The sequence below is a fragment of the Ahaetulla prasina genome, chromosome 8 (assembly GCF_028640845.1).
Source record: "Ahaetulla prasina isolate Xishuangbanna chromosome 8, ASM2864084v1, whole genome shotgun sequence".
NCBI lineage: Eukaryota > Metazoa > Chordata > Lepidosauria > Squamata > Colubridae > Ahaetulla > Ahaetulla prasina.
This window is the reverse complement of record NC_080546.1, coordinates 57668042-57693902: the sequence shown is the minus strand read 5'-3', so window position 1 is coordinate 57693902 and position 25861 is coordinate 57668042. Positions and strand designations below refer to the sequence as shown.

The window sequence follows — 25861 nt, the reverse complement described above, 5'->3', positions numbered from 1 at the left end:
TTCCACTGCCATGCCCACCAAACCACACCTACCAAGCCATGCCACACCCACCAAGCCACACCCTAGAACCGGTAGTAAAAAATTTTGAAACCCACCATTGGTTATAATGCAATGAATATAAGTCTTAAGTGTTATTACTAAATGCTATTGCCATTCCAAGACAAAAAAAAAAAGTAGTGCTAAGAAAAGACAAAACTACCAAATGTTTGCACTTATCACATATGGTAGTAAGATAAAGCTAAAGGTTTTGCAATTCAGATCTTGGGAATAACTGGAACCTTATTTTTTTCTTTATTTTCTATACAGAGTTTAGAATACATTGTAGATTCCTCATTGTAGATTCCTCTTAGAAATGTGAGCTAAACTGGCCATTTATCGGTTAAAGAATTTGTATAATGTTAAGAATCAACTATTAAAATGGGCTATGGAACAACAAAATTAGAAAGAATTACATCAATATGTATATACTGTAAAAACCTTATTTATTTAATTTAACAAAACCTGAGAAATGCTAATGGTACCACAATGATAGAGAGTAAGGAAGACTCAAGGAATTTCTTGTCAAAGGTAAAAGAAGCAAGTGTCAGTGTGTACAGCAAGTACAGAAGCTGGTCTGCTGCCAATAATAAAAAATAGCTAAGATTTTGTCAATAAGAACTTCCAACCTATGTTAGGAAATAAAGTTAAAGAATCTTCCTAAGCTTTCTCTTGATAGGCTTAAAAATTATAGGGTGAGTGTAGTCATGAAACAGAGTCATCTGCTACATGGGAAAAATACTATTATAGATCTAAACAAAATATTAAAATGCAAAGAAAACATACTGACAACAGTATGCTATGATTTTATTAGTTACATACCGTAGTTGTGAAAACTGGATCAGAAAATCTGAACAAAAAATGATGTGTTTGAACTGTGATGTGACAAAATAGTTGAGAATAACTTGAACAAGAAGAAAAACAAAAACCTCAGAACTAAATAAAACAGGACAACTCAGGAAAAGCATTAATAACAAAACTAAAGGTAACTATTTTGTACATATAATGTTAAGTCAAAAGATATTGATACCCTATTGTCTGGCAAATAAAAAGCTATTGAAAGAAAGGCTGACAGAAAACAAAGTGACCACAATCTCTCACAAATATAAACTTACAAATGCTGAGGGAAACAGTTAGTGTCAGACAATCCTGTAGAACAGGGGTGTCAAACTCACATTGTCATGGCAGTGTCATTGATGTACCAAGACTTTTTTCCCTTTTGCTAAACCAGGCGCATCCGGCCATGGGCCGGGAGTTTGACAGCCCTGCTGTAGAGGTTATTCCACTGAATCAGAAAGAACTGAATGACAACAGCTGCCATTTGGATCCATCTTATCTTCCTATTTTGTATGAAGACCACCGATGAACTACATTTTTTCCTCAGAGATATATATAAAGAATAAATTTCCATATTCTTTTAAAAGAATATGTGGAATAAAAGTTGGGTTTTGTACTGATGTATATATAATGAAGGTATACAATAAATGATTAATTATGTTACTTTTCTATGAGTTAGATGTAATTCTCCATAATCCTTACTCTGGCACCATTTTTTTCTTCCTACCATTTTTCCAGAAATGCACTCATTTTCATCAAAACTGAAATAGGGTTTGGGTTTTGGTTTTTCATGAAATAGTGAAATTGACCTGGAAATGTTTTGGCTGATTTTCTACTCCAAAATGACCTTGACCCACATCATGATTATGTAGCACAGCTAGCTTCCAGAATAACTATTGAGTGATTCTTCTTTATTAAAGAACTAATATCAGCTGCATGAAAACTTTTTGAGACAATTTTTTTGGCCCAAATTCTAAATAGGGTGCAGGTGTAAACTGGAGTCAGTGCAAACAAATTCTTGAGAGCTGTAGCCCTATTTGTTCCCCTAGCCATTAGCCAAGGTTAGTTTGGAAACAGGAATGCTTAAAATTCTGGTATGAGTATGGATTTTGATGGCTAATTTTTGGCTGAAAATAACTTACCATCTTTCCCTCAAACTGAAAATTGCTGGTATAGCAGAAACTAGTCTCATAGGGATTTATGAATAATTTCTCCCTAACTAATGAGTTCCCCATGACTAATGGGGACATTCTCTATCAGGAAACTGTCTTCTCTGCCAAGATTATGTAATCTTTAATGTTTGTTTTTTCCAAACATTATTACTCAGTTGAGTGACCACTTAATGTACTGGGGACTTCAACTTACCAAATTTCTTATTTCACTGGCTTGGAATCCTGGGAGGTGTAGGAGCATAATTTGAACATGGAAAAAGAAGTTTCCTGCACATGAAAGTTCATATTATCACAAATAGTAGATAATTTATCTCATGGATTTTTTCTATGAATAGATTAATTTATACTTACAACTTTCCAGTTGCATTATACAGGTCTGGACATCCATTGGGAAATTTTTGAGATCCATTGGACAGGAAAGTATTAAAGTCAGCCTGAAAGAAGGTAAAGCAAATGAAGCAAAAAGAATATTTTCTTCACATACATTTCCTTACATCCATCTACAATAAGGAGGAAAGTTGGCAAATCCAGCACATGTATAATTAATACAAAATAATAAGCTACAATTCATTTAAATGATTAAATATTTAAAGTTGTCTTTGTATTGGACTCCAAATGCTTAGAACTGATTTTAAAACTGCAATTTTATCAACCTTTTTGGAAAGAAACCAGCGGTGGGTTTCCAATATTACCACCAGTTTCCCCCCCCCCCCGCGCACACCTTCCATGCATGCGCTTAACCTCGAAAACATGGCTAAATAGGATGGCATTACGCTGAGGCCACTACCGGTTCTCCCGAACCGGTCCGAAGCAGCTGAATACCACCTCTGAAACAAACCTCATAAAATCAGAGAAATCTATTTATGAATAAACATCTCAAAATTTTGTATTTTTAGAGAATTCTCTTCATGCAATTTGTGCAATATGGTACATTATAATCTAATCCTATGTATCTTTGTTAGTAATTTGTGAAATTATTATTAAAACAACATATTCAGGCTTTCAAATAAAAGCCATATGAGTCATTTTTGCTACAAATAATATTAACCTGTAATTTTAAATAGAAATATCTTTGTTATCCTATGTTCAATGTAGACTTAAAAATCTAGGAGAATCAATGGAAGAATTTTGACAGAGAGTAGATGATATATCAAAAACAGTACCACAAAAAACAGATTAGGAACACAAGTTAAAATAGGGAAGAAAATGGTAAGTGAACACCTGTCTACCCTAGACGAGTTCAAATCACCAGGACCGGATGGATTACATCCCAAGGTTCTGAAGGAACTGGCAGACGAGATCCCAGAACCACTGAACTATATCTTTCAAAGATCCTGGAGCACAGGGGAACTGCCAGAAGACTGGAAAAGAGCTGATGTAATTCCCATCTTCAAAAAAGGAAAAAAAAAAACAGATCCAGGAAACTACAGACCTATCAGCCTGACCTCAATACCAGGGAAGATTCTGGAAAAGATAATCAATGAATCACCAAACACTTAGAAGCAAACAAAGTAATAACTAAAAGCCAACATAGGTTTGTCAAAAACAGATCATGCCAAACTAATCTTATTGCATTCTTTGACAAAGTGACAAAATTAGTGGACCAGAGGAATGCTGTCGATATAATTTACTTGGACTTCAGTAAAGCATTTGATAAAGTAGACCATAACCTACTACTAGATAAAGTAGAAAAATGTGGGTTAGACAGCACCACCACCAGATGGATTCGTAACTGGCTGACCAACCGCACTCAACGTGTAGTCCTCAATGGAATTACATCTACATGGAGGGATCTCTCTCACAGTTGCTACTATTGAGCAAGGTACCACATATACGGTACCTGTGCATTTTGGGTTTTTTTTGCCTAAATGTAGAAGCTTACTTTTTTCACTGTTGAATTTCATTTTGTTAGATAGCGCCCAATGTTCAAGTCTGTCAAGATCCTTCTGTATCTTGAGCCTATCTTCTGGAGTGTTGGCTATTCCTGCCAGCTTAGTGTCATCTGCAAATTTGATGAGTTCCCCATCTATCCCCTCATCCAAATCATTGATGAAGATGTTGAAGAGTACTGGGCCTAAAACAGAGCCTTGGGGTATTCCACTGTATACTTCCCTCCATGTAGATGTAATTCCATTGAGGACTACACGTTGAGTGCGGTTGGTCAGCCAGTTACGAATCCATCTGGTGGTGGTGCTGTCTAACCCATATGAGCCAGCAGTGTGCAGCAGCTGCTAAAAAAACCAACACAGTTCTGGGCTGCATAAACAGAGGGATAGAATCAAGATCACGTGAAGTGTTAATACCACTTTGGTAATGCCACACTTGGAATACAGTATTCAGTTTTGGTCGCCATGATGTAAAAAAGATGTTGAGACTCTAGAAAGAGTACAGAGAAGAGCAACAAAGTTGATTAGGGGACTGGAGGCTAAAACATATGAAGAACGGTTGCAGGAACTGGGTATGTCTAATTTAATAAAAAGAAGGACTAGGGGAGACATGATAGCAGTGTTCCAATATCTCAGGGGCTGCCACAAAGAAGAGGGAGTCGGGTTGTTCTCCAAAGCACCTGAGGGTAGAACAAGAAGCAACGGGTGGAAACTAATCAAGGAGAGAAGTAACTTAGAACTAAGGAGAAATTTCCTGACAGTTAAAACAATTAATAAATGCAACAACTTGCCTGCAGAAGTTGTGAATGCTCCAACGCTGGAAATTTTAAAGAAAATGTTGGATAACAATTTGTCTGAAATGGTGTAGGGTTTCTTGCCTGGGCAGGGGGTTGGACTAGAAGGCCTCCAAGGTCCCTTCCAACTCTGTTGTTGTTGTTGTTGTTGTTGTTGTTGTTGTTGTTGTTATTTTTATTGCTGTGATGGTGAACCTATGGCATATGTGCCACAGGTGGCACGCAGAGCCTTCTCTGCAGGCATGCCAGACTTTGCCCCAGCCCAGCTCCACAGCGCATGTGCGTGTGCCTCTGCTGGCCAGCTGGTTTTTGAGTCTTTGCCACACATGTGCAGGGGGGGTGGCGGGGCACATGCAGGGGATACCTTGAGTGCACCCCCGTGCCCCATATTTTTAATTTTTTTAATTTTTTAACAATAAACCACATACAAATCATTTTTGAACAGGATATCAGTCAGGTGCATAGTTAAACATAATTCAAATTTCACCCCCCATTGTATTATGTCCAATATATTTCTTTCTCTCTCTTAAACTTCCACCCCCCTATCCTGAAATCAATATTAAATCCAATCTGATCCTCATGTTTTTACCTCCTTTTTTCCCTTCCCTCCTTCATTCCTAATATAACAATAATTACCCCTAATTTCATCAAAGCAGTTGTTATTTCATAATCCAATACCCAAAAAGAAAACAGAAAAATAGACTAATAAAAACAAAATAAAATCTAAAGAAAAAATAATTCTCTCTTATGTTCCATTTCAATTTCAATTAAAAAAAAAAGTCTAGCATCACCAGCAAAAATTTCCATCTTATGAATTCTCTATAAAAAGCAAAATAAAAAAAAGCAAACATTTCTTATTTCTCAAAAAATTCCATACTTATATTCACATACTTCATTGAAAGTTTTATCACAAGTTATTACAATTTCATTACTTATGCTTAAAAATTCCATATTTCCTTAGCTTAAATTCCTTTACACTCGTTTCCCTCTTTTCTCACTGCTTTTATAATCCTTTAAAAATATTTAATACAGGTTTTAATTTTTTTAAATCTCATACATCTATATTCTTCACTATAATTACTATGTGCTTCTTAGTTTCCCCAAGACATTATTAATCATTGTTCTATAGTTATCTCTTATATTCTTACTAAGTATCAAGAATCTTTGCTTGTTCTTTAATGTTTTTTAATCAGAGGTCAGCCATCTGTCAGCCATCTATCCCCATCGGTGGGGATAGCATCCACATCAGCTCGGGAGTTCATGGCTTCCATGACGGCCTTGAACCTGACCCAGTTAGTGAACGACCCCACTCACATCGGGGGAAACACTCTGGATTTGATTTTTGTCTCTGGACAGTGGTTGAATGATCTGAAATTAGGGGAGTTAGTTATCAGACCCCTGTCATGGTCAGATCATTCGCTCCTTCAGCTGGACTTTGGAACCGCCGACCCCCGCCACAGGGAGATGGAACCGACTCGCTGGTTCCTTCCCAGGCGCCTGATGGACCCTGGAAGGTTCCAGACGGAGCTTGGGCCATTCCCTGAGGATTTAGCCCACGACTCGGCTGGAGCTCTGGTCGCCGCCTGGGATCGGGTGGCGGCTGGTGCTCTAGATTGAGTCGTGCCTTTGTGGCCTCTGATCTGGTGCCGATCTCGTTTAGCCCCTTGGTACTCCGAGGGGCTGAGGGAGATGAAACGCCGGAAAAGACACCTAGAGAGTATCTGGAGGTCCAGCCGCTCCGAATCTGACCGGACACTAGTTAGGTCTCAAATTCGGACCTATCTAGTGGCGATGAGGCTGGCAAAATGGGAGTATTTTTCCAACCTCATTGCATCAGCAGATAACCGCCCAGCCGCCCTGTTTAGGGTGACCCGCTCGCTCCTCCATCAGGGAGCGGTAGAGGATCCCTTAAAGGGTCGAGCTGAGGAATTTGGACAATATCTGTTTGATAAAATCGCTCAGATTCAGGAAGGGTTGGACCCAGATTGGGTAGATCCGGGCGGGGTGGGGGAGGCAGGTCTTGATGTTACTATCTGGGATGAGTTTGATTCTGTGATTCCTGAGGACATGGACAGGTTAATGGGGGGATTGAATGCGACCACATGTTTATTGGACCCGTGTCCCTCCTGGTTGGTACTGGCCATCCGGGAGGTGACACGAGGCTGGCTCCAGAAAATTGTGAACGCTTTTTTGATGGAGAGTGTTTTCCCTACCGCCTTGAAAGAGGCGGTGGTGAGGCCCCTCCTCAAGAAGCCTTCCCTGGACCCAGCTATTTTAGCAAATTATCGTCCTGTCTCCAACCTTCGCTTTGTGGCAAAGGTTGTCGAGAGTGTGGTTGCACGACAGTTGCCCCAGTACCTGGATGAAACTGTCTATCTTGATCCGTTCCAGGCCGGAAACAGCACGGAAACAGCCTTGGTCGCATTGGTTGATGATCTCTTGAGGGCTCGGGACAGAGGTTGTTCCTCTGTCCTGGTCCTATTAGATCTCTCAGCGGCTTTTGATACCATCGACCATGGTATCCTGCTGCGCCGGCTCGGGCGACTTGGAGTGGGGGGCACTGTTCATCGGTGGTTCTCCTCCTACCTCTCCGACCGGTCGCAGATGGTGTTGACAGGAGGGAAGAGATCGGCCCCAAGGCGCCTCTTATGTGGGGTGCCACAAGGATCGGTTCTCTTGCCTCTTCTGTTCAACATCTATATGAAGCCACTGGGTGAGATCATCCGTGGTCTTGGGGTGAGTTGTCATCTATACGCTGATGATACTCAGCTCTATATTTCCACCCCTAACCACCCCAACGAGGCTGTTGAAGTGATGTCCCAGTGCCTGGAGGCCGCATGGGTCTGGATGGGGAGGAACAGACTCAGACTCAATGCCACCAAGACCGAGTGGTTGTGGATGCCGGCGGCCTGGTACAGTCAGCTAATTCCATCGCTGACCATTGGGGGCGAGCTATTGGCCCCCACGGAAAGGGCTCGCAATCTGGGCGTCCTCCTGGATGTACGGCTGTCTTTAGAAGATCATATGACGGCCGTCGCCAGGGGAGCTTTTCATCAGGTTCGCCTGATACGCCAGTTACGCCCCTTTCTGGATCGGGCTTCCTTATGCACTCATGCCCTTGTTACTGCAATGCTCTCTACATGGGGCTCCCCTTGAAGGGTACCCGGAGACTCCAACTGGTCCAGAATGCGGCTGCGCGGGTGATAGAGGGAGCACCTTGTTGCTCCTGTGTAACACCCCTCCTGCGCAGTCTGCACTGGCTCCCGGTGGTCTTCCGGGTTCACTTCAAGGTACTTGTTATCACCTTTAAAGCACTCCATGGCTTAGGGCCGGGATATTTACGGGACCGCCTACTGCCACCAGTAGCCTCTCACCGACCAGTGCGCTCTCACAGAGAAGGCCTCCTCCAGATACCGTCAGCTAAACAATGTCGGCTGGCGACCTCCAGGGGGAGGGCCTTCTCTGTGGGGGCTCCTACCCTTTGGAACGAGCTCCCTCTGGGGCTTCGTCAACTCCCCGACCTCAGGACCTTCCGCCGCGAGCTGAAGACGTTGTTGTTTCGAAGAGCAGGACTAGCGTGAACATAGTTTTAAATTGGGGTTTTAAATCAGGGGTTTTAAACAGGGTTTTAAATTTGTATTTAAAAGTTTTAGGCCATCAATTGAATAAGTTTTCTATTCTTTTTTTAGCTGTTTTATATGTATTTTATGTTTTCTGTTGTTTTTATTGGCTGTGAACCGCCCTGAGTCCTTCGGGAGAAGGGCGGTATACAAATATAATAAATAAATAAATAAATAAATCTGGTTACAAGGTCCTTTCTTAAAGCTGTCTTGCACTCGCACAGACATATCCATCTTTCTTGAAAGTGTCCTGAAATCACGAAGACATTTCCATCTTGTTCTTCTTCTTCCTCTAGATGTCACTCTTTAATCTACAGTTGGAGTTCACAAATAACAAAGTATCCATTTTGTTTCAGTCTTGCTTGGATGTCAATTAGATCTCTTCTTATTCTTAGATGTTTAAATCTTAAAGGTCAGCTTTCATGTTACAAAGTCCTCTCTCAAAGGTGTCCTGCACTTGTACAGACATATCCATCTTTCTTGAAACTGTCTTGAAATCACAAAGACAATTCCTTCTTGCATTTCTTCCTCTGCCTTTAGATATCACTCTTTAGTTTACAGTTACAATCCACAAATAACAAAGTATCCATTTTGTTTCTGTAGCATTGCACCTCACCTTCCCTTTGTGTCATTTTGTTTCCTTTTTTCCAAATTTTGTACCTTTTAAAAAGTTTCTTTATATTCCTTTAAATCCAAATTTACAGAGAATAGAGGAACTTTAAGTGTTCCAATAAAGTTGATTTAAATTTTCCTTTAGCTCTTTTTTCTTTTTCCTTTTCTTTTCCCTTTCATCTTGCATTAAGTAGTCGATAAAAACTTCCAATCTTCTCAGACAATTATTTAATTAGAAAACTTATTCTCCTTTATTTAGTTGGGGCTCTAGACTTCAATTCCAAGCCCTCTTTGTCAGAATTTACATATCTTTTAACTTATTTCCTTCCGTTTTCACTTTCAATTAGATTTAGCTGCTGTTACAATATTTCTTTTGAGCATGTGCCATATTTCCACTTAATGCCTTTTTGTCACCTGGCTTCAATATCCTGTTTGATATTTGTGGTTTATCCTCCTGCCCGTTCTTGTGGCTGTCCCGACTTTGGAGCAGCTGATGGTGGCTGCAGTTCCTCTCCGCTGGGTCGAGGGGAAAAAAGCCAGAGCTACAGGGAATTTGCTGCTTCCCTGTTTGCTCTGGCAGCTCCCTCATTCTTTGCTGCCTCTACGGGGCAGCTATGGTCCAAAATGGACCCCCATATTGGGGGGGATTTCGGCGCTTACCCCAGAGCTATCAGGGTTTGCAACGCTGGCCACCGGCTACTCCCGCGCCCCATTTTGAGCCGGGAAAACCTCCTGCATCAACCTGGAAGCCAAAATGGGACATGGGAGGCAGTGCGCATGCACAGGTAGAGGGGTGCATGTGCAGGGGCATGCATGCATGCCTGGGGGTGGGGTGCATGCTCAGCGGGTGCTTGCATTGCATTTTGGGGGTTCTGGCATGCACATGTGCATTTGTGCGCACACACGCACACTTTGGGCACTCAGCACCAAAGAGGTTAATCATCACTGACATATAGTATAAAGAATAAACGATTAGAAAGCCTAATACAGATACATTTTGAAAAAAATAGATATCTTTGAATAGGCACAGGAGTATTAAAGCCTTATTCAGAATCAATGCAATCTATAACATGTGTATTCTGCAATATCTTGTATGCTAATAAACTATAATTTAAACTTCATATATGTAATAAAGTTATGAACATTTAAGGAAAAAGCAGAATTTTTAAATATTGGTTGTAGTTATATCACAGACTTTTGATAGCAACAAATATAGATGGCTTACAGCAGGAGCATGCAAATTGGCTTTGTAGGCAAACTGAAAGAAAGAACTCTTTAAGCATTGGGGGAAATTTGAGGTTAAAAATCCTACTAAGACTTTTCATAATGTTTATTTATAATTACTTATTTTCCCCCTTTTTACTCCCTTCCCTAAAAATGGCTGTACTTTGTATAGGTATTCTGGGAATGTAAACGAAATGGTGATGATTGCTGAGGTGCACATGTGTGCTTCCTGTTTACAGCATGATTAGCCAGTGAAAGAAAACTGATCCATTCTACAAGAGTATAGAAGTTATGACTTTTTTTTATCACAAGATAGCCTATGTCTGACTTAATTTTACACTAGAATTAATATATTTTATCCTTAGCACAGTTCTGCCTTTTTGCTTTCAAAATTAAAATTTTCAATATTTTGGGGGAATCAGTTATTGTTTTTATATAACTTGTGACATTTGAATCAATCTTCAATAATTGCACGTTATTTTTTATCTTGAAAATCAATTTATATACTTATATAAATCAAAGTGAAAAATGTACAATCTATAAAAGCAACAATTGTTATGTTTAAATGGAACTTAGATTACTTTGAAATTGTGCTATAACCTCATATTTTTGTACTCAACAATTTACCTGATAGAATAAAGAACATTTCCATTTTTAAAAATTCGAAGCAATTTATTGTCAGTTGTTACTTCATGAAAGTTGGCACCCTTTTCATTGGCAAAAAATAAGTCAGGTTTCCAGATTGAATCCAGCATGGATGGATCTAAATCTAAAGAGTCATCTGGATATTCACTGTAAGCAAGGCGTGGATCATTCCAGTTCTGACGGAGAAAAATGTTCACTCGATAATCCTAGGGGGGAAAAAAAACAAAAAATGAAAAGAAGAAAGTTCTGTTTACTCTTACATTTAATTGAACAATACGTACAGTATTAAATTAACTTTTCCAATTAATGAAAACAAATTATTTATCCTGACACATATTTTAAAAATATACTTTTAAAATACTAGGAATATTATTGTATGAAGCTTAATCATTGGATGAGCACATTTTGATCTCTATTTTCTCCAGGAATTTGTATAAAAGCAAAATTCTAAAATTTTGCATAAACACAAAGCAGAATATTTATAACTAATTTCATGCTTGTGTAAAGAGATTACTACATAAACCTTATATTTACAATTCTTATTATACATTTATCAGAAATAGTTTACTTTCTTAAATTAATAAATACACTGATTGGATTCAGATATTGTGCCACATAATTAATTTATTTAACAATAATTTACTAAATAAGTAGATTTTGCTGGGTTCAGCAATATACAAAGCTACTAAGAAGCAAGCTTCATTTTAGTTTAGTTACAAGGTCATTCTATTTTTATATTTATATGTATGTTTGTATGTGTAAGAAGTTCTTAATTAAAATTTTGGAAATAAAAATTTTGGACAGGTGACAAAAATATGTTTTAACAGCTGTACATTTCCAGATTTCTTCAAGAGTGAAAATCATAATTTCCAAAGTTATAATAAGTAGTTAGGAATGCAGAGCTCCAGCATTCACTATTGCTATGAACTATTTTACTGTTTTTCTGAATATCATGTCAGAGGAAGAAGAGAAGGAAGGTATAACTGACTGATTTAGGAAACTTGTCACTTTAAGACACTTAGAACCATAGCCTGCCTCAAAATGTGGGCACATGAGTCTGTACAGTGAGGAAACTGCTTGGAAGAAAAACAGGTTAAAATTATTTATTTATTTATTTATTTATTTAATTGGATTTTTATACCGCCTTTCTCCCGAAGGACTCAGGGCAGTTTACAGCCAGGTAAAATAGAACAAGAATTAAATGAACCAGTAACTTTCTTTTCCAAATTAAGCAGAATAGGTTCTTGTAAACATTGCATATTAGTTGTCCATTTGCAAACCGTTTCCATTATTCTCCTTATTTTATTAATTATTATAATTATTCCTAGTAATTCATAAGCTTTTAATTATACATAATATCATCAGTCATGCATTAAAAACTATGTAGTCACTAAGGTTTGCACCAACTTGATGGCATATAATCAATCAACATATAAGAAAAATATTGTTCACTGAGCTTGCTGCTTTGCTGCCAGACATTTCATTACCAAACTAGATAACATCTTCAGTGGGGTTTTGGGGTGAAGTGTCCTAATCATTTATATAGGTCCTAGGTGATAGTTTTGTTGAATCACAAGACTAATTGAGTCACAAGGCTGATTCAAGGGGGGCAGAGGTCGTCCTCGAGGCGCCTCACTTGTGGGGTGCCTCAGGGGTCGATTCTCTCGCCCACCCTGTTCAACATCTATATGAAGCCGCTGGGTGAGGTCATCAGTGGTTTCGGGGTGAGTTACCATCTGTACGCTGATGATACTCAGCTGTACTTTTCCACCCCGGACCACCCCAACGAAGCGGTCGAAGTGCTGTCCCGGTGCCTGGAAGCTGTACGGGTCTGGATGGGGAGAAACAGACTCAAGCTCAATCCCTCCAAGACGGAGTGGCTGTGGATGCCGGCATCCCGGTACAGTCAGCTGCATCCGCAGTTAGTGGCCCCAAAGGAGGCGGTTCGCAACTTGGGTGTCCTCCTGGACGGACGGCTGTCTTTTGATGAACACCTGGCGGCCGTCGCCAGGAGGGCCTTTTACCATCCTTGATCGGGATGCCTTATGCACGGTCACTCACGCTCTGGTTACGTGTAGGCTGGATTATTGCAATGCTCTCTACATGGGGCTGCCCTTGAGGTGCACCCGGAGGCTGCAGTTAGTCCAGAATGCGGCTGCGCGAGTAGTAACGGAGCCGCCGTGGCTCCCACGTGACATCGCTGCTCCGTAGCTTGCACTGGCTTCCTGTGGTCTTCGGTGCGCTTCAAGATTTTGGTAACTATCTTTAAAGCGCTCCATGGCTTAGGACCCGGTACTTACGAGACCGCCTGCTGTTACCTTTTGCCTCCCACCGACCCGTGCGCTCGCACAGAGAGGGTCTCCTCAGGTGCCGTCCGCCAAACAGTGTCGGCTGGCGGCCCCAGGAGTAGGGCCTTCTCTGTGGGGCAGTGACGCCTGGAATGAACTTCCCCGGTCTCGTCAAGTGCCCGATCTTGGACCTTCCGTCGTGAGCTCAAAACATATTTATTCATTAAAGCGGACTGGCATAATTAGTGATGTATTTTAATTGGGTTTTAATATTTTTAACTTTTTAATTTAAATTTTAATAATCGGCCTTTAAAATTTGCTCTTTTTAATTGTTGTTTTAAACTGTATATATCTTTGTTTTTACTTTGGCTGTACACCGCCCTGAGTCCTTCGGGAGAAGGGCGGTATAAAAATTTAATAAAATAAATAAATAAATAAATAATAAATAAATTCTGGTCTTGTGATTTCTGACTGGTTGCTGTGAGGTGTAAAATTCAGGTGGTGAGGGGGTGGTCAGCTCTGTCATCGATTGGTGGTTAGGATGGTCTGCTTCTTTATAGGTTTGTATGCTGGTACTAAGTCAATGAGTTTGTTGATGGATCTGTTGGTTAGAATGCCAGGCTTTGATAAAGTGCCTGGTGGGTTTTTGGTGTGGCCAATGACTTTGTCTTTGTTCCATTCAAACCAATGTAATTTGTCGTCAGTGTTTCTGATGATCAAGGACTTTGGGTCCTGCCATTTGATAGCCAGCTGTTATCATGGATTCTGGTTTTTAATTGCCCTTCTGTCTTTCTGACATAAAACTGGTTAAAATTGCATACCAAAAATCCACTCACATAAATCAAATCCTTAACTTTTTCAGCAACCACAACACAGCACACAAAAGAAGCTGTATCCAGACTCTCTTCAAAAGAGCCAAAACACACTGCAGCACCAAATCCCTAAATGAAGCAGATGAGAAATACCTCTTCAATGTTTTTCTCTGCAATGGCTATCCCAGGAATTTCATACTGTGATGTATAACATCCAAATCCAGAAAGCCACACAGAAAAGCGCAGCATGGAAACAAATCCTGCTATACATAAAAGACACATCAAAAGTGGTTGCCAGGCTACTGCAACCCCTAGGAATAACAACAGCCCACAAACCTACGTTCACATTCAGACAGAAAAACTTACAAAAATCAAAGACAAGACACAGAAAGAAGACAGCACCAACGTAATATACAGAATCAGCTGAAACAATTGTAACAAGTTCTACATTGGACAGACAACAGCTAGAAACCAGAATCCATGAACAACAGATGGCTTTCAAATGGCATGATCCAAAGTCCCTGATCACCAGTCACATTGACAATAAACAACATCAGTTGACTGGAATAAAGGTGAAGTCATTGGCCATGCCCAAACCCATCAGGAACACGAATTCATCAAAGCCTGGCATGCTACCAATGGGCCCATCAACAAACATACTGAATTAGAACCAGCATATGAACCAATAAGGAAGCAGACCATCCAAACCACTAACAGATGACAGAACTGAAAACTCTCTCACCAGTTGAATTTAATGCATCACAACAACCAGTCAGAATCAGTCTTGTGACTCTATCAGTCTTGTGAGTCAACCAGACACAAGATCAACCGATCACCCAGAATTATATAAATGAACAGGACACTTCACTTCAAAACCCTGCTGAAGATGTTACTTTGTTTGGTAACAAAATGTCTGGAAGCCAAGCAGCAAGCCTGGAGGACAAACCTCTGCCTAAATTTATTTATTTATTTATTTATTTCATCAAATACATATTAAATAATATATGTAAGCATAAATTGAAAACATAAAATGAATACAACTAAGGGGAACATTAGGACAGGAATGGTAGGCACACTGGTGCTCTTATGCACACCCCTTACAGACCTTTTTGGAATGGGGTGAGGTCAACAGTAGACAGTTTTAAGTTAAAGTTTTGGAGATTTGGGGATGAGACCACGGAGTCTGGTAGTGCATTCCAGGCATTAACAACTCTCTTACTGAAGTCATATTTTCTACAGTCGAGATTGGAGCGGTTCACTTTAAGTTTGAATCTATTGTATGCTTGTGTGTTGTTGTAGTTGAAGCTGAAGTAGTCATTGACAGGAAGGACATCATAGCAGATGATTTTATGAACTAAGCTCAGGTCATACCGAAGGCGGCCTAGTTCTAAGTTTTCTAAATTCAGAATTTCAAGTCTCGTGGCATAAGGTATTTTGTTGCGATCAGAGGAGTGGAGGATTCTTCTTGTGAAATATTTCTGGACACGCTCAATTGTATTAATGTCCAATATGTAGTGTGGGTTCAGACAGATAAGCTGTAATCAAGAATTGGTCTAGCAAATGTTTTGTACGCGCTGGTTAGTAGAGTAATCATACTGGAGAAGAAGCTACGCAAGATTAGGTTTACAACTCTTAATGCCTTTTTGGCGATGTAGTTGCAGTGGGCTTTGGCACTTAGATCATTTGATATGAGAACTCCAAGGTCTTTGACAGAGAGAGGGTAACAATCTGAGCTACAAATATTCTCCATAATTTCTTTTAAAAATGTATCTAATGCTGCTGTTTGATAATTCCTGCTGGAAATGGCAGAACTATAATCACAGTTTTTCAATCATTAGATCAGCTTTGCAAAATAAAAAACAGCAGAACAAAACTCATAGACAATTTGTGTTAACAGAGGAAAACATGTAAATCCAAATCCTATGTGCAAATAAGATGACACTCAATTTTTATTCAAAATATGTTGAAAATATTGTAAAAAAATGCCCCTCTCTGCAGATGCTCAAAATTTCTGTATGTTTTAATTTTCAGAATTAGCATATATGTGGGTGGCATGGTATAGATTTGTAAATTCATATAACATTAGTTATGTAGCCAGAGTAAATATTGAGGAGCTGCCTAATGATAGAACAGAGCTGGGAGGGACCTTGGAGGTCTTCTAGTCCAGCCCCCTGCTCAAGCAGGAGAACTTACACTAGGGACTGTCTAGACTCTTCTTAAAACCCTCCAGTGATGGAGCACCCACGATTTCTGAAGGCAAGCTGTTCCACTGGTTAATTGTCCTCACTGTTAAGAAGTTTCTCCTTAATTCCAGATTGCTTCTCTCTTTGATTAGTTTCCAGCCATTGTTTCCCCTCTTCTTTGCGGCAGCCGCTCAAATACTGGAATAGTGCTATCATGTTGTCCCTAATTCTTCTTTTCTTTAGACCAGTCAAACCCAAATCCTGCACCTGTCCTTCATATGGTTTAGTTTCCAGGCCTTGATCACTTGCTAAGTACTGTTTGTTAGCCAGCTACAAATCCATCTGGTGGTGATGTTGTCTATTCCACATTTTTCTAGCTTACCAGGAAATAGGTTGTGGGCTACTTTGTCAAATGCCTTATTAAAATCCAAGTATACTATGTCCACAGGATTTCACTGGTCTACTAATTTAGTCACTTTATCAAAGAATGAAATAATGATGGTGAAGCACAAGAGCAACCTATTTGACTCTGGATAATATACGAAGCTATTTCTATTTCAATGGTTTTACTGTTCGAAAAAATTGAGGAATATGTCTTAATCATTGCTAATGTAGTAGTTATATTTTAGATATTTCATTTAAAAATATATATTATAAGACTTAAAAAATAAAAGGTCCTGAATTTCTTTCTCGATATTAAAGAAATTATTCACCTGATAACTTCTGACAGCCTCTCCAACCATAGAAACTGTTTAGTGAGTCATGAAGGCAAAATTAAAATCCTTCTGGCAATGTTAGCACTTTCTGAAATAAAGTCTCTGATGATGTTCATTGACAGCTGAACATTTAATAGTTTAGATATGACCTCCCCTGCTGTTCTTTGAGATAGAATATATGTTCAGTGACCTATTCAAGATTATGTATGCACCTTTAAGCCATTCAGCATTACAGGACAGAAAATTATAGCTCTTTTTTAATATTCAGTTCTATCGTAAAATTATCTCGGTACTCATTTGAATCTCCCTGAAGAATATTTTTATTTCCATAAATTCCTAGTGAACATTGCAAAAGTTGGCATTAGAGGATTGAAGGTAATTCATGATAAATATATTAATTTGACCAGTCACATAATAAAAAAAATGTTATTGTCTTATTCCATTTTCAGAGAGAAATTAATTGTCCTGCGTTAAACAACAAGTGTCACTGTTGACTCTTAAATGAACTTTTTCTATTCTGCTCTCTTATTTTCTCTTCCCACTTTTGTCTCACAATTATCGCAAATTTCATTCTGGCTTTGATTTTTCTTTCAAAAAAGTTACGTTAGCTTCCTAAGAACAACTACCAACAACCCCTGGATTTCCAATTTTATTACTAATGTCCATAATTGAATGAATGAATACTGATCTCAATTTAAAAAAACAGCAACTAACGTTTTTACTTTTTAGAAAAATAACTACCAAACTGAATTTAATAGAACTGGCCACTGTGATTAAAATCATAACAAATTTATTACCACACGAGACATGGTTGTTTGAAAATAAGGGAAGTTGAGTGCAGTTTCCAGTAATTGCTTGGCTGTGTTGAATTAGTTTTCTTGGAAACAAGAAATAGAAGTTTGTCACTGCCTTTTTCTAGGAAATGTTTTAAAATATGTTTAAAGGTTTAGATACAGCTCTGGGAATTCTTAGTTATATCCTGCTTGTGCTTTTGAGGTTCCAACAAAAGTGATTGAATGGCAGATGAGTTGGAGACACTTTATATCTGGAGGATTCTTCTGGTTTGCTTTATTTATTTAAAGCATTTAAATCTACTTATCTGAAACTTGAGGATTTATGTAGAATAAAATAAATAAGAATAACAGGCATTTAAATAATGCTACATATGTAAATTATTCAGGCTAGTAGAACTCCAAAGGAAAAGTGCTGTTTCATTTTCATCTTGAGGCTAATAAAATAGGAAAAATATTCAATACATCTAATGGTCATTTATATTACATTTACTTTTGTAAACTTTGCTGATGTCCATCCTCCAACAGGAGAAGTTGAATATGATGATGATGATAATAATAATAATAATCCTATCAGTAGCTGATAGGATCCGGGACTACCTAGAAGAAAATAACATCTTGCCAGTAGAGCAGAAAGGAAAGGAAGGAAACGAGGAAGCAGAGGAACAAAAGATCAGCTCCTGATTGACAAAATGATTCTAGAAAACTGCAAAAGCCGAAAAACAAACCTGCATACAACTTGGATTGACTACAAGAAAGCATTTGATTCACTACCACACAGTTGGATCATCAAGTGCCTGGACGTTATTGGAATATGCAAGTGCATTGGTAATTTCATCGCAAATACGATGAAGCACTGGAAAACAGAACTGTTTATTGGAAGTGAAAACTACGGACTGGTCAACATCAGAAGAGGGATTTTCCAGGGTGATTCTTTGTCATCTCTGCTGTTCATCATCGCTATGATCCCCCTGTCAACAATTTTACAGAAAACTAACCTGGGTTATCAAACTGCTAAAAATTCACAGAAAATCTATCACCTGCTGTACATGGATGACCTGAAGCTATACGGAAAATCAAATTGAAATCCAGTCACTGACCAATACAGTTTGAGTTTTCAGCAGTGACATCAGCATGGAGTTCTGCCTGGACAAATATGCCACAGTGGCACTGAAGAAAGGGAAGATCGTAGAAAGTGATGGAATTGAAATGCCCAATGGACAAGCCATCAAGTGTAACCAACCCGAAACCTACAAATACCTGGGCATACTGCAGATGGACAATCTCAAGCATGGGCAAGTGAAAAATGAAGTCAGCAAAGAATACACGCAAAGGGTCAGGAAACTTCTAAAAAGTAAACTGAATGGCGGTAACACCATCAAGGCTATAAACAGGTGGGCCATACCCGTTATCAGATATAGTTCTGGAATTGTAAACTGGACACAGGCAGAACTGGACAGCCTGGATAGGAAAACAAGAAAACTGATGACCATACACTATGCGCTGCACCCACGTAGTGACGATGACAGGCTATATTTGACCAGAAAAGTAGGTGGCAGAGAACTTTTGCAAGTGAAGCAGACAGCTGAAGAAGAGAAACATGCTCTGGCAGATTATGTGAAAGACAGTGTTGAACCAGCTTTGATGGAGGTCAACAAGAGGAAGCTGCTAAAAGTACAGCAAACCAAGTATCAAAATAGGAAAACAGCGATGCAAGCTCGAGCTGACAGCTGGTATAACAAAGCACTGCATGGACAGTTCCTTGAAAAGATCCAAGGAAAAATAGATAAGGAAAAGACCTGGTTATGGCTCACCAACGGAACATTGAAGAAAGAAACAGAAGGCCTAATTCTTGCGGCCCAAGAACAAGCCATTAGAACAAATGTAATCAAAGCCAGAATAGAAAAATCTGCTGATGATCCCAAATGCAGACTCTGCAAAGAAGCGGATGAAACCATTGATCACATACTGAGCTGTTATAAGACAATAGCTCAGACCGACTACAAACAACGTCACAACACAGTCGCTCAGATGGTCCACTGGAACTTGTGTCACAACTACCATCTGCCTGTAGCAAAGAACTGGTGGGATCATAAGCCTGAAAAAATGATTGAAAATGAGCATGCAAATCTACTGTGCGACTTCCGAATACAGACTGATAAAGTTTTGGAACACAATACCCCAGATATCACAATTGTGGAAAAGAAAAAAGTGTGGATAGTCGACATTGCTATACCTGGTGACAGCAGAATTGATGAGAAACAACTTGAAAAAGTCACCAGATATCAAGATTTGAGAATTGAATTGCAGAGACTCTGGCATAAACTAGTGCAGGGGGTTCCAGTGGTACTCGGCACACTGGGAGCTGTGCCTAAAGACCTAGGCAAGCACTTAAAAGCAATTGGCGCTGACAAGATCACCATTGGTCAGCTGAAGAAGGCCACCTTACTGGGATCTGCTTGCATAATTCGCGGATACATCACGCAGTCCTAAACGCTTGGGAAGTGTTCGACTAATGATCTGTGATATGAAATCCAGCATAGTTATCTCGTTTGCTGGGTATACTGTCATTTTGTGTAAATAAAATAATAATAATAATGGAGTTCTGCTTTTTATAAACTCTTTTTTTAGCTGCAGTTAGAATAATATAGGGGCAGGAGTTTATTCCCCAGGCTCATTGCTAAAACACATGTAGTTGACATAAAAAATATAGTATAGGTCTTTAAAAATAATGGAATACAAGCACAAGGGTTATTTTCTGCCAGTTTATTACTCTAACTCTACCATTCTGAATGGATAGTTATAACTATTTCAAAAGTAATTCCTTTCTCATATGAGCAAGCTACTGTATTTAAAATGTTCTTTGCAATTTCTTCTTGCAGCTTTAACTTTATCTTTGTAATAGTATTCTGAGTGTTGCTCTCATTAAACCTTTTGGGGAAAATATATGTCACTGCAGTTCACTAAAGTTTACTCTAGTCTAGACAAAAGAATGCAGATTGAAAATAGCTTCTTCCACTGGAATGAATGGGAAATTCATGCTAAATGGAATTTCTACATTCAAATGGAGTTTTAAATTAGTTTTCAGTTAATATGTTTCCAAAGGAATTCAATTAGTGCTTACAGATAGTATTTAATGCAATCTCAGCAAGGTTATAATCAAATATGGTGCTTTATGATTTCATATTGTCAATAATTAATGTAAAAATGAATAGATTCTGTGGCTTTATTTTTAGAGATTCAGGCAAAAATGCTACTGTACAAAGATTGTTTTTATTAATCTTTGACTGTATTATATTGCTTTCTATTGTTATTGTCATTCAGAATTTGTAAACAAGAAAGTTTAATAAAGTTATGATCTGAAATCATTGAACCTTTCTTTTTCATTCTAAACTACAATAGTTTCAGATGATATCAATACTAAAATACTGTGGGGTTTGTTTGTTTTTTATGAATTTTGAATAATAACAATACAACCTTTTCCAGGATAATTTACAATTGCCAGATTTTCCAGCTACAAACAAGCAATTAGAATTTTTTAAAAATTAAGGAAAAGAAACAATTTGATATTGCTTATTCTATAGTCTAAGGAAAGCATGCATGCTTTAAAGCCTATTTGCTCTATGAAGTCCTACAGCACAATTGATTAATCAAGAAAAATTATGCCAGTATTGGCTCCACACATGTGCATATTGTTAAGTCTTAAAATATTCAAAAAAAGTTATACCAGGTTTGTTTTCTTACAATAGTAGATAAATAACATCTTACTTTATATTCCTCACTCTTGAATTTAAAAAGTGCATATATATTCAGTGGCACATAACTATGAGATAAGTGGGTAAAGGCTGGAAGGTGGAAAGGTAGAATTAAAGATGGAATTTTAGACCATGCCAAAAATTTGTTGTTGTTAGTTGCGAAGTCGTGTCCGACCCATCGCGACCCCATGGACAACATTCCTCCAGGCCTTCCTGTCCTCTACCATCCTCTGGAGTCCATTTAAACTCATGCCTACTGCTTCAGTGACTCCATCCAGCCACCTCATTCTCTGTCGTCCCCTTCTTTTGCCTTCAATTTTTCCCAGCATTAGGCTCTTCTCCAGTGAGTCCTTCTTTCTCATTAGATGGCCAAAGTATTTCAGTTTCATCTTCAGGATCTGGCCTTCTAAAGAGCAGTCAGGGTTGATCTCCTCTAGAACTGACTTGTTTGTTCGCCTTGCAGTCCAAGGGACTCGCAGGAGTCTTCTCCAGCACCAGAGTTCAAAGGCCTCAATTCTTTGGCGCTCAGCCTTTCTTATGGTCCAACCTTCACAGCCATACATTGCAATTGGGAAAACCATAACTTTGACTATACGCACTTTTGTTGGCAGGGTGATGTCTCTGCTTTTTAGTACACTGTCTAGATTTGCCATAGCTTTCCTCCCCAGGAGCAAGCGTCTTTTAATTTCTTGGCTGCAGTCCCCATCTGCGGTGATCTTGGAGCCCAGGAAAATAAAATCTGTCACTACCTCCATTTCTTCACCATCTATCTGCCAGGAATTGAGAGGCCCGGATGCCATGATTTTAGTTTTCTTAATGTTGAGTTTCAAGCCAACTTTTGCACTCTCCTCCTTCACCCGCATCAAGAGACACTTTAATTCCTCTTCGCTTTCTGCCATTAGAGTGGTATCATCTGCATATCTGAGGTTGTTGATATTTCTCCCGGCAATCTTAATTCCAATTTTTGATTCATCCAGCCCCGCCTTTCTCATGATGTGTTCTGCACATAAGTTAAATAGGCAGGGTGATAGTATACAGCCTTGCCGGACTCCTTTCCCAATTTTGAACCAATCAGTGGTTCCGTGTCTAGTTCTCACTGTGGCTTCTTGACCCGCATACAGGTTTCTCAAGAGACAAAAAAGATGGTCTGGTACTCCCATCTCTTTAAGAACTTGCCACAATTTGTTGTGATCCACACAATCAAAGGCTTTAGCATAGTCAATGAAGCAGAAGTAGATGTTTTTCTGGAACTCTCTAGCTTTCTCCATGATCCAGCGTATGTTGGCAATTTGATGTCTAGTTCCTCTGCCTCTACAAAATCCTGCCTATACTTCTGGTAGTTCTCAATCCACATACTGCTGGAGCCCAGCTTGTAGGATTTTAAGCATAACCTTACTAGCATGTGAAATGAGTGCAATGGTGCGATAGTTTGAACATTCTTTGGCATTGCCTTTCTTTGGAATTGGAATGTAAACTGACCTTTTCCAATCCTGTGGCCATTGCTGAGTTTTCCAAATTTGCTGGCAAATTGGGTGTAGCACTTTTACTGCATCGTCTTTTAAGATTTTGAATAGCTCAGCTGGAATACTGTCTCCTCTATTAGCTTTGTTGTTGCTCAGATTTCCTAAGGCCCATTTGACTTCACATTCTAGGATGTCTGGCTCAAGGTTAGTGCCACTCCATCGTGGTTATCAGGGATGTTAAGCTCATTCTTGTATAATTCTTCTGTGTAATTTTGCCACCTCTTCCTAATCTCTTCTGCCTCTGTTAGGTCCCTGCCATTTTGGTCCTTTATCATGCCCATCTTTGCATGAAACATTCCCTTCATATCTCCAATTTTCTTGAATAGATCTCTGGTCCTCCCTATTCTATTGTTTTCTTCTATTTCTTTGCACTGTTCATTAAGAATGCATTCTTATCTCTTCTAGCTGTTCTCTGGAATTCTGCATTCAACTGAGTGTATCTTTCTCTTTCTCCCTTGCCTATCGCTTCCCTTCTTTCCTCAGCTATTTGCAGAGCTTCCTCAGACAGCCATTTTGCTTTTTTTGCATTTCTTTTTCTTTGGAATGGTTTTAGTTGCTACCTCTTGTACATTGTTGCGAACCTCTGTCCATAGTTCATCAGGCACTCTGTCTATCAGATCTAATTCTTTAAATTTATTTGTCACCCCTACTGTATATTCATCAGGGATATGATTTAGTTAGGGTTAGGGTTAGGGTTAAATAATCTTAATTAAATAACTCTGCTGTCCTCATACTTTATAATGGGGTATTCTAGCACCACAGATACCAGGCAACATTTTTGTTTTGATTTGTTGAAAATCTTAATTACAATAATTAATTACAAAAATACAAAAATTAAATAACTAATCTAATCTAATTAGAATTAAAATGGTTTTCTCATACCTATTTTGAAACTGTAGTTAGCTACCTAAAAATCTTGGAAAAGATGGGAAAATTAACGTGAGATTGAAATGAAAAAAAAATACCTTGTTTTGAAAGTCATCAAAATATTTTCTGTACCTTAGATATTTTAGCATTACAAATTTCAGTAATGCCTTTTTTTTTTTTTGCTCTGATAAATTTATTTGACAGGGATGAATTCACTAATAAGCTACATGCCCAAAGCTGTGATTACTGACTGTGACTGAAGATGCACTGATGTTTATGTAATCCCCATGCTTATACTTAGTTCTAGTGTAAACTCATCACTAAGTAACTGAACTAGTGGTAAAACAATTGCTGGGGATTCACTTGGCAATTGAAGTATGTCAAGTACTCTGCTATTCTTACATACTTTATCTTTACATTTATCATTATCCTGAAGTGATGTTAAAGTTGTGACAGAAATATATTTCGTTTGCATTTTAACATAAACTTCCTAACTGATACCACTCCAGCAAAATAACAGCTATCCTGATTAGGCTGAAGATCTGTCATTCTTTTTCCATGGACCAATGAAACATCCCCAGGGAGGATTTGAGTGTAATAGTATCACCCACTTATAGCTTCTAGCAATTGATAATGTTATGCTGTCTTTTTGAAGTGATATATTGCCGCTTATTTTCTGTAAATAGGTTCACCTTTTTAAAAATTCATCTGCTTTGATGGCCATCTTTGCCTCCTCAGGAAACAAATTCCTTGAGTTATTTGTGCACTATGTGTAACAGCAGTTTTCTTTATTTGTCCTGACTTGTCCACCCTTAACTTCAGTTGCTTCATATTTTGAAGAGGAATAAAAACCAATATCCATTCTCTCTTCATCACAAGCATTTGCTTATATCTCTACTGTAAATGATTTGATTAATTTTGCACAAAGAAGTCAGTGTTAACTCCCACCAACAAACAGATAGCTGGTCTCCTGGCCCCTCAGGTCTTCTAACATTGTACAATTTATCTTGCTGCTGCTGGTCCTCTCCGTCTTTCCTCCACCTTTCCCAAAACTATTGATTTGTCATGTCTAATTAATAATGTCTGAATTAATAATGTCTAAAATATTATAATTTAAACATTCTCATTTATACCTTGACTGAGGTGTAAATGACACCTTGTTTCTTTTCTTGATTATTTATGGTATTGTTAAGATATCTATGGAATTTAGGAGTATTCTTTTATTGTGATTACTAACCAATTAAATTTCCATTTTTCCCTCTATACAATAAAGCACAGATGCTGTAATGTTCCACACTAGAGAGTTATTGCAGCATTTTAATAACTTATTATTCTTGTTCTAAATTTTTCCCTATTATACAGTATATGGTTTGAAATAGATGGTCAGAATCATGCTATTCTCAGTATGCACACACCTGAAGACATGAAATTGGCAGTTTTATTTATTTCCAAATAATCCCCTGAATTCAATATTTTTTCAGATTTAGTTTTAAAAAGAAAAAAAATACATTTATAAGATGTACAAAGCCGGTAAATATCAAAAACTAATATGCAGCATCACAAATCAAACACTATCAGGATCAATAATTGGCATGATAGATTATATTAAGACAATGTGTCTTAATTATAATAGAATTATAATAAATAAATACACATACACATATATATAATTATAATAAATAATACTATATGCAGGATCTAGTGCTTATATGAATAGTGTTTTCATTACATAAATATTTGAAATGTATTGTAGTAGACTTAACTCTATTAAAACAGTTATTGTTCATTGCATAGTTCTTAAAAGAACAGAGTTAAACACTACCTCTTATTTGATGTTGGTATACGTTGTATCAAGCTTCTAAGTGTATACAGGCTGCTTTCACTTTCACAGCTGGCCAATAGATTGGGAGAAAGGGGGGAGAGATTGGAACGTTCATTCCAGACAATAACAAGAAACTGTCCCATGGGAACCAAAGACATTCCAGCAGATGTCTGCCAAAGTTGTGAAGGTTTTCCCATAACAATACCTGGACACCTAATTAGACAATGTGACCTGCACTAATGGGGGGAGGTGTGTACTCAATAAAGTTTTTCATAAAG

The 25861-nt window shown here is 38.4% G+C and overlaps 1 protein-coding gene across 1 annotated transcript in view; it reads right to left on the bottom strand.

Moving 5' to 3' along the window:
- Positions 1 to 25861, bottom strand: part of GLRA3 (glycine receptor alpha 3) — a gene marked incomplete at its 5' end in the record, with an annotated part of 67132 nt that overhangs the window by 16995 nt on the left and 24276 nt on the right. Inside the window, 2 exons of the mRNA XM_058193801.1 lie at positions 2397 to 2479; positions 10809 to 11032. Of these exons, the coding sequence (XP_058049784.1) occupies positions 2397 to 2479; positions 10809 to 11032 (307 nt within the window). The remainder of the gene's footprint in view (positions 1 to 2396; positions 2480 to 10808; positions 11033 to 25861) is intronic.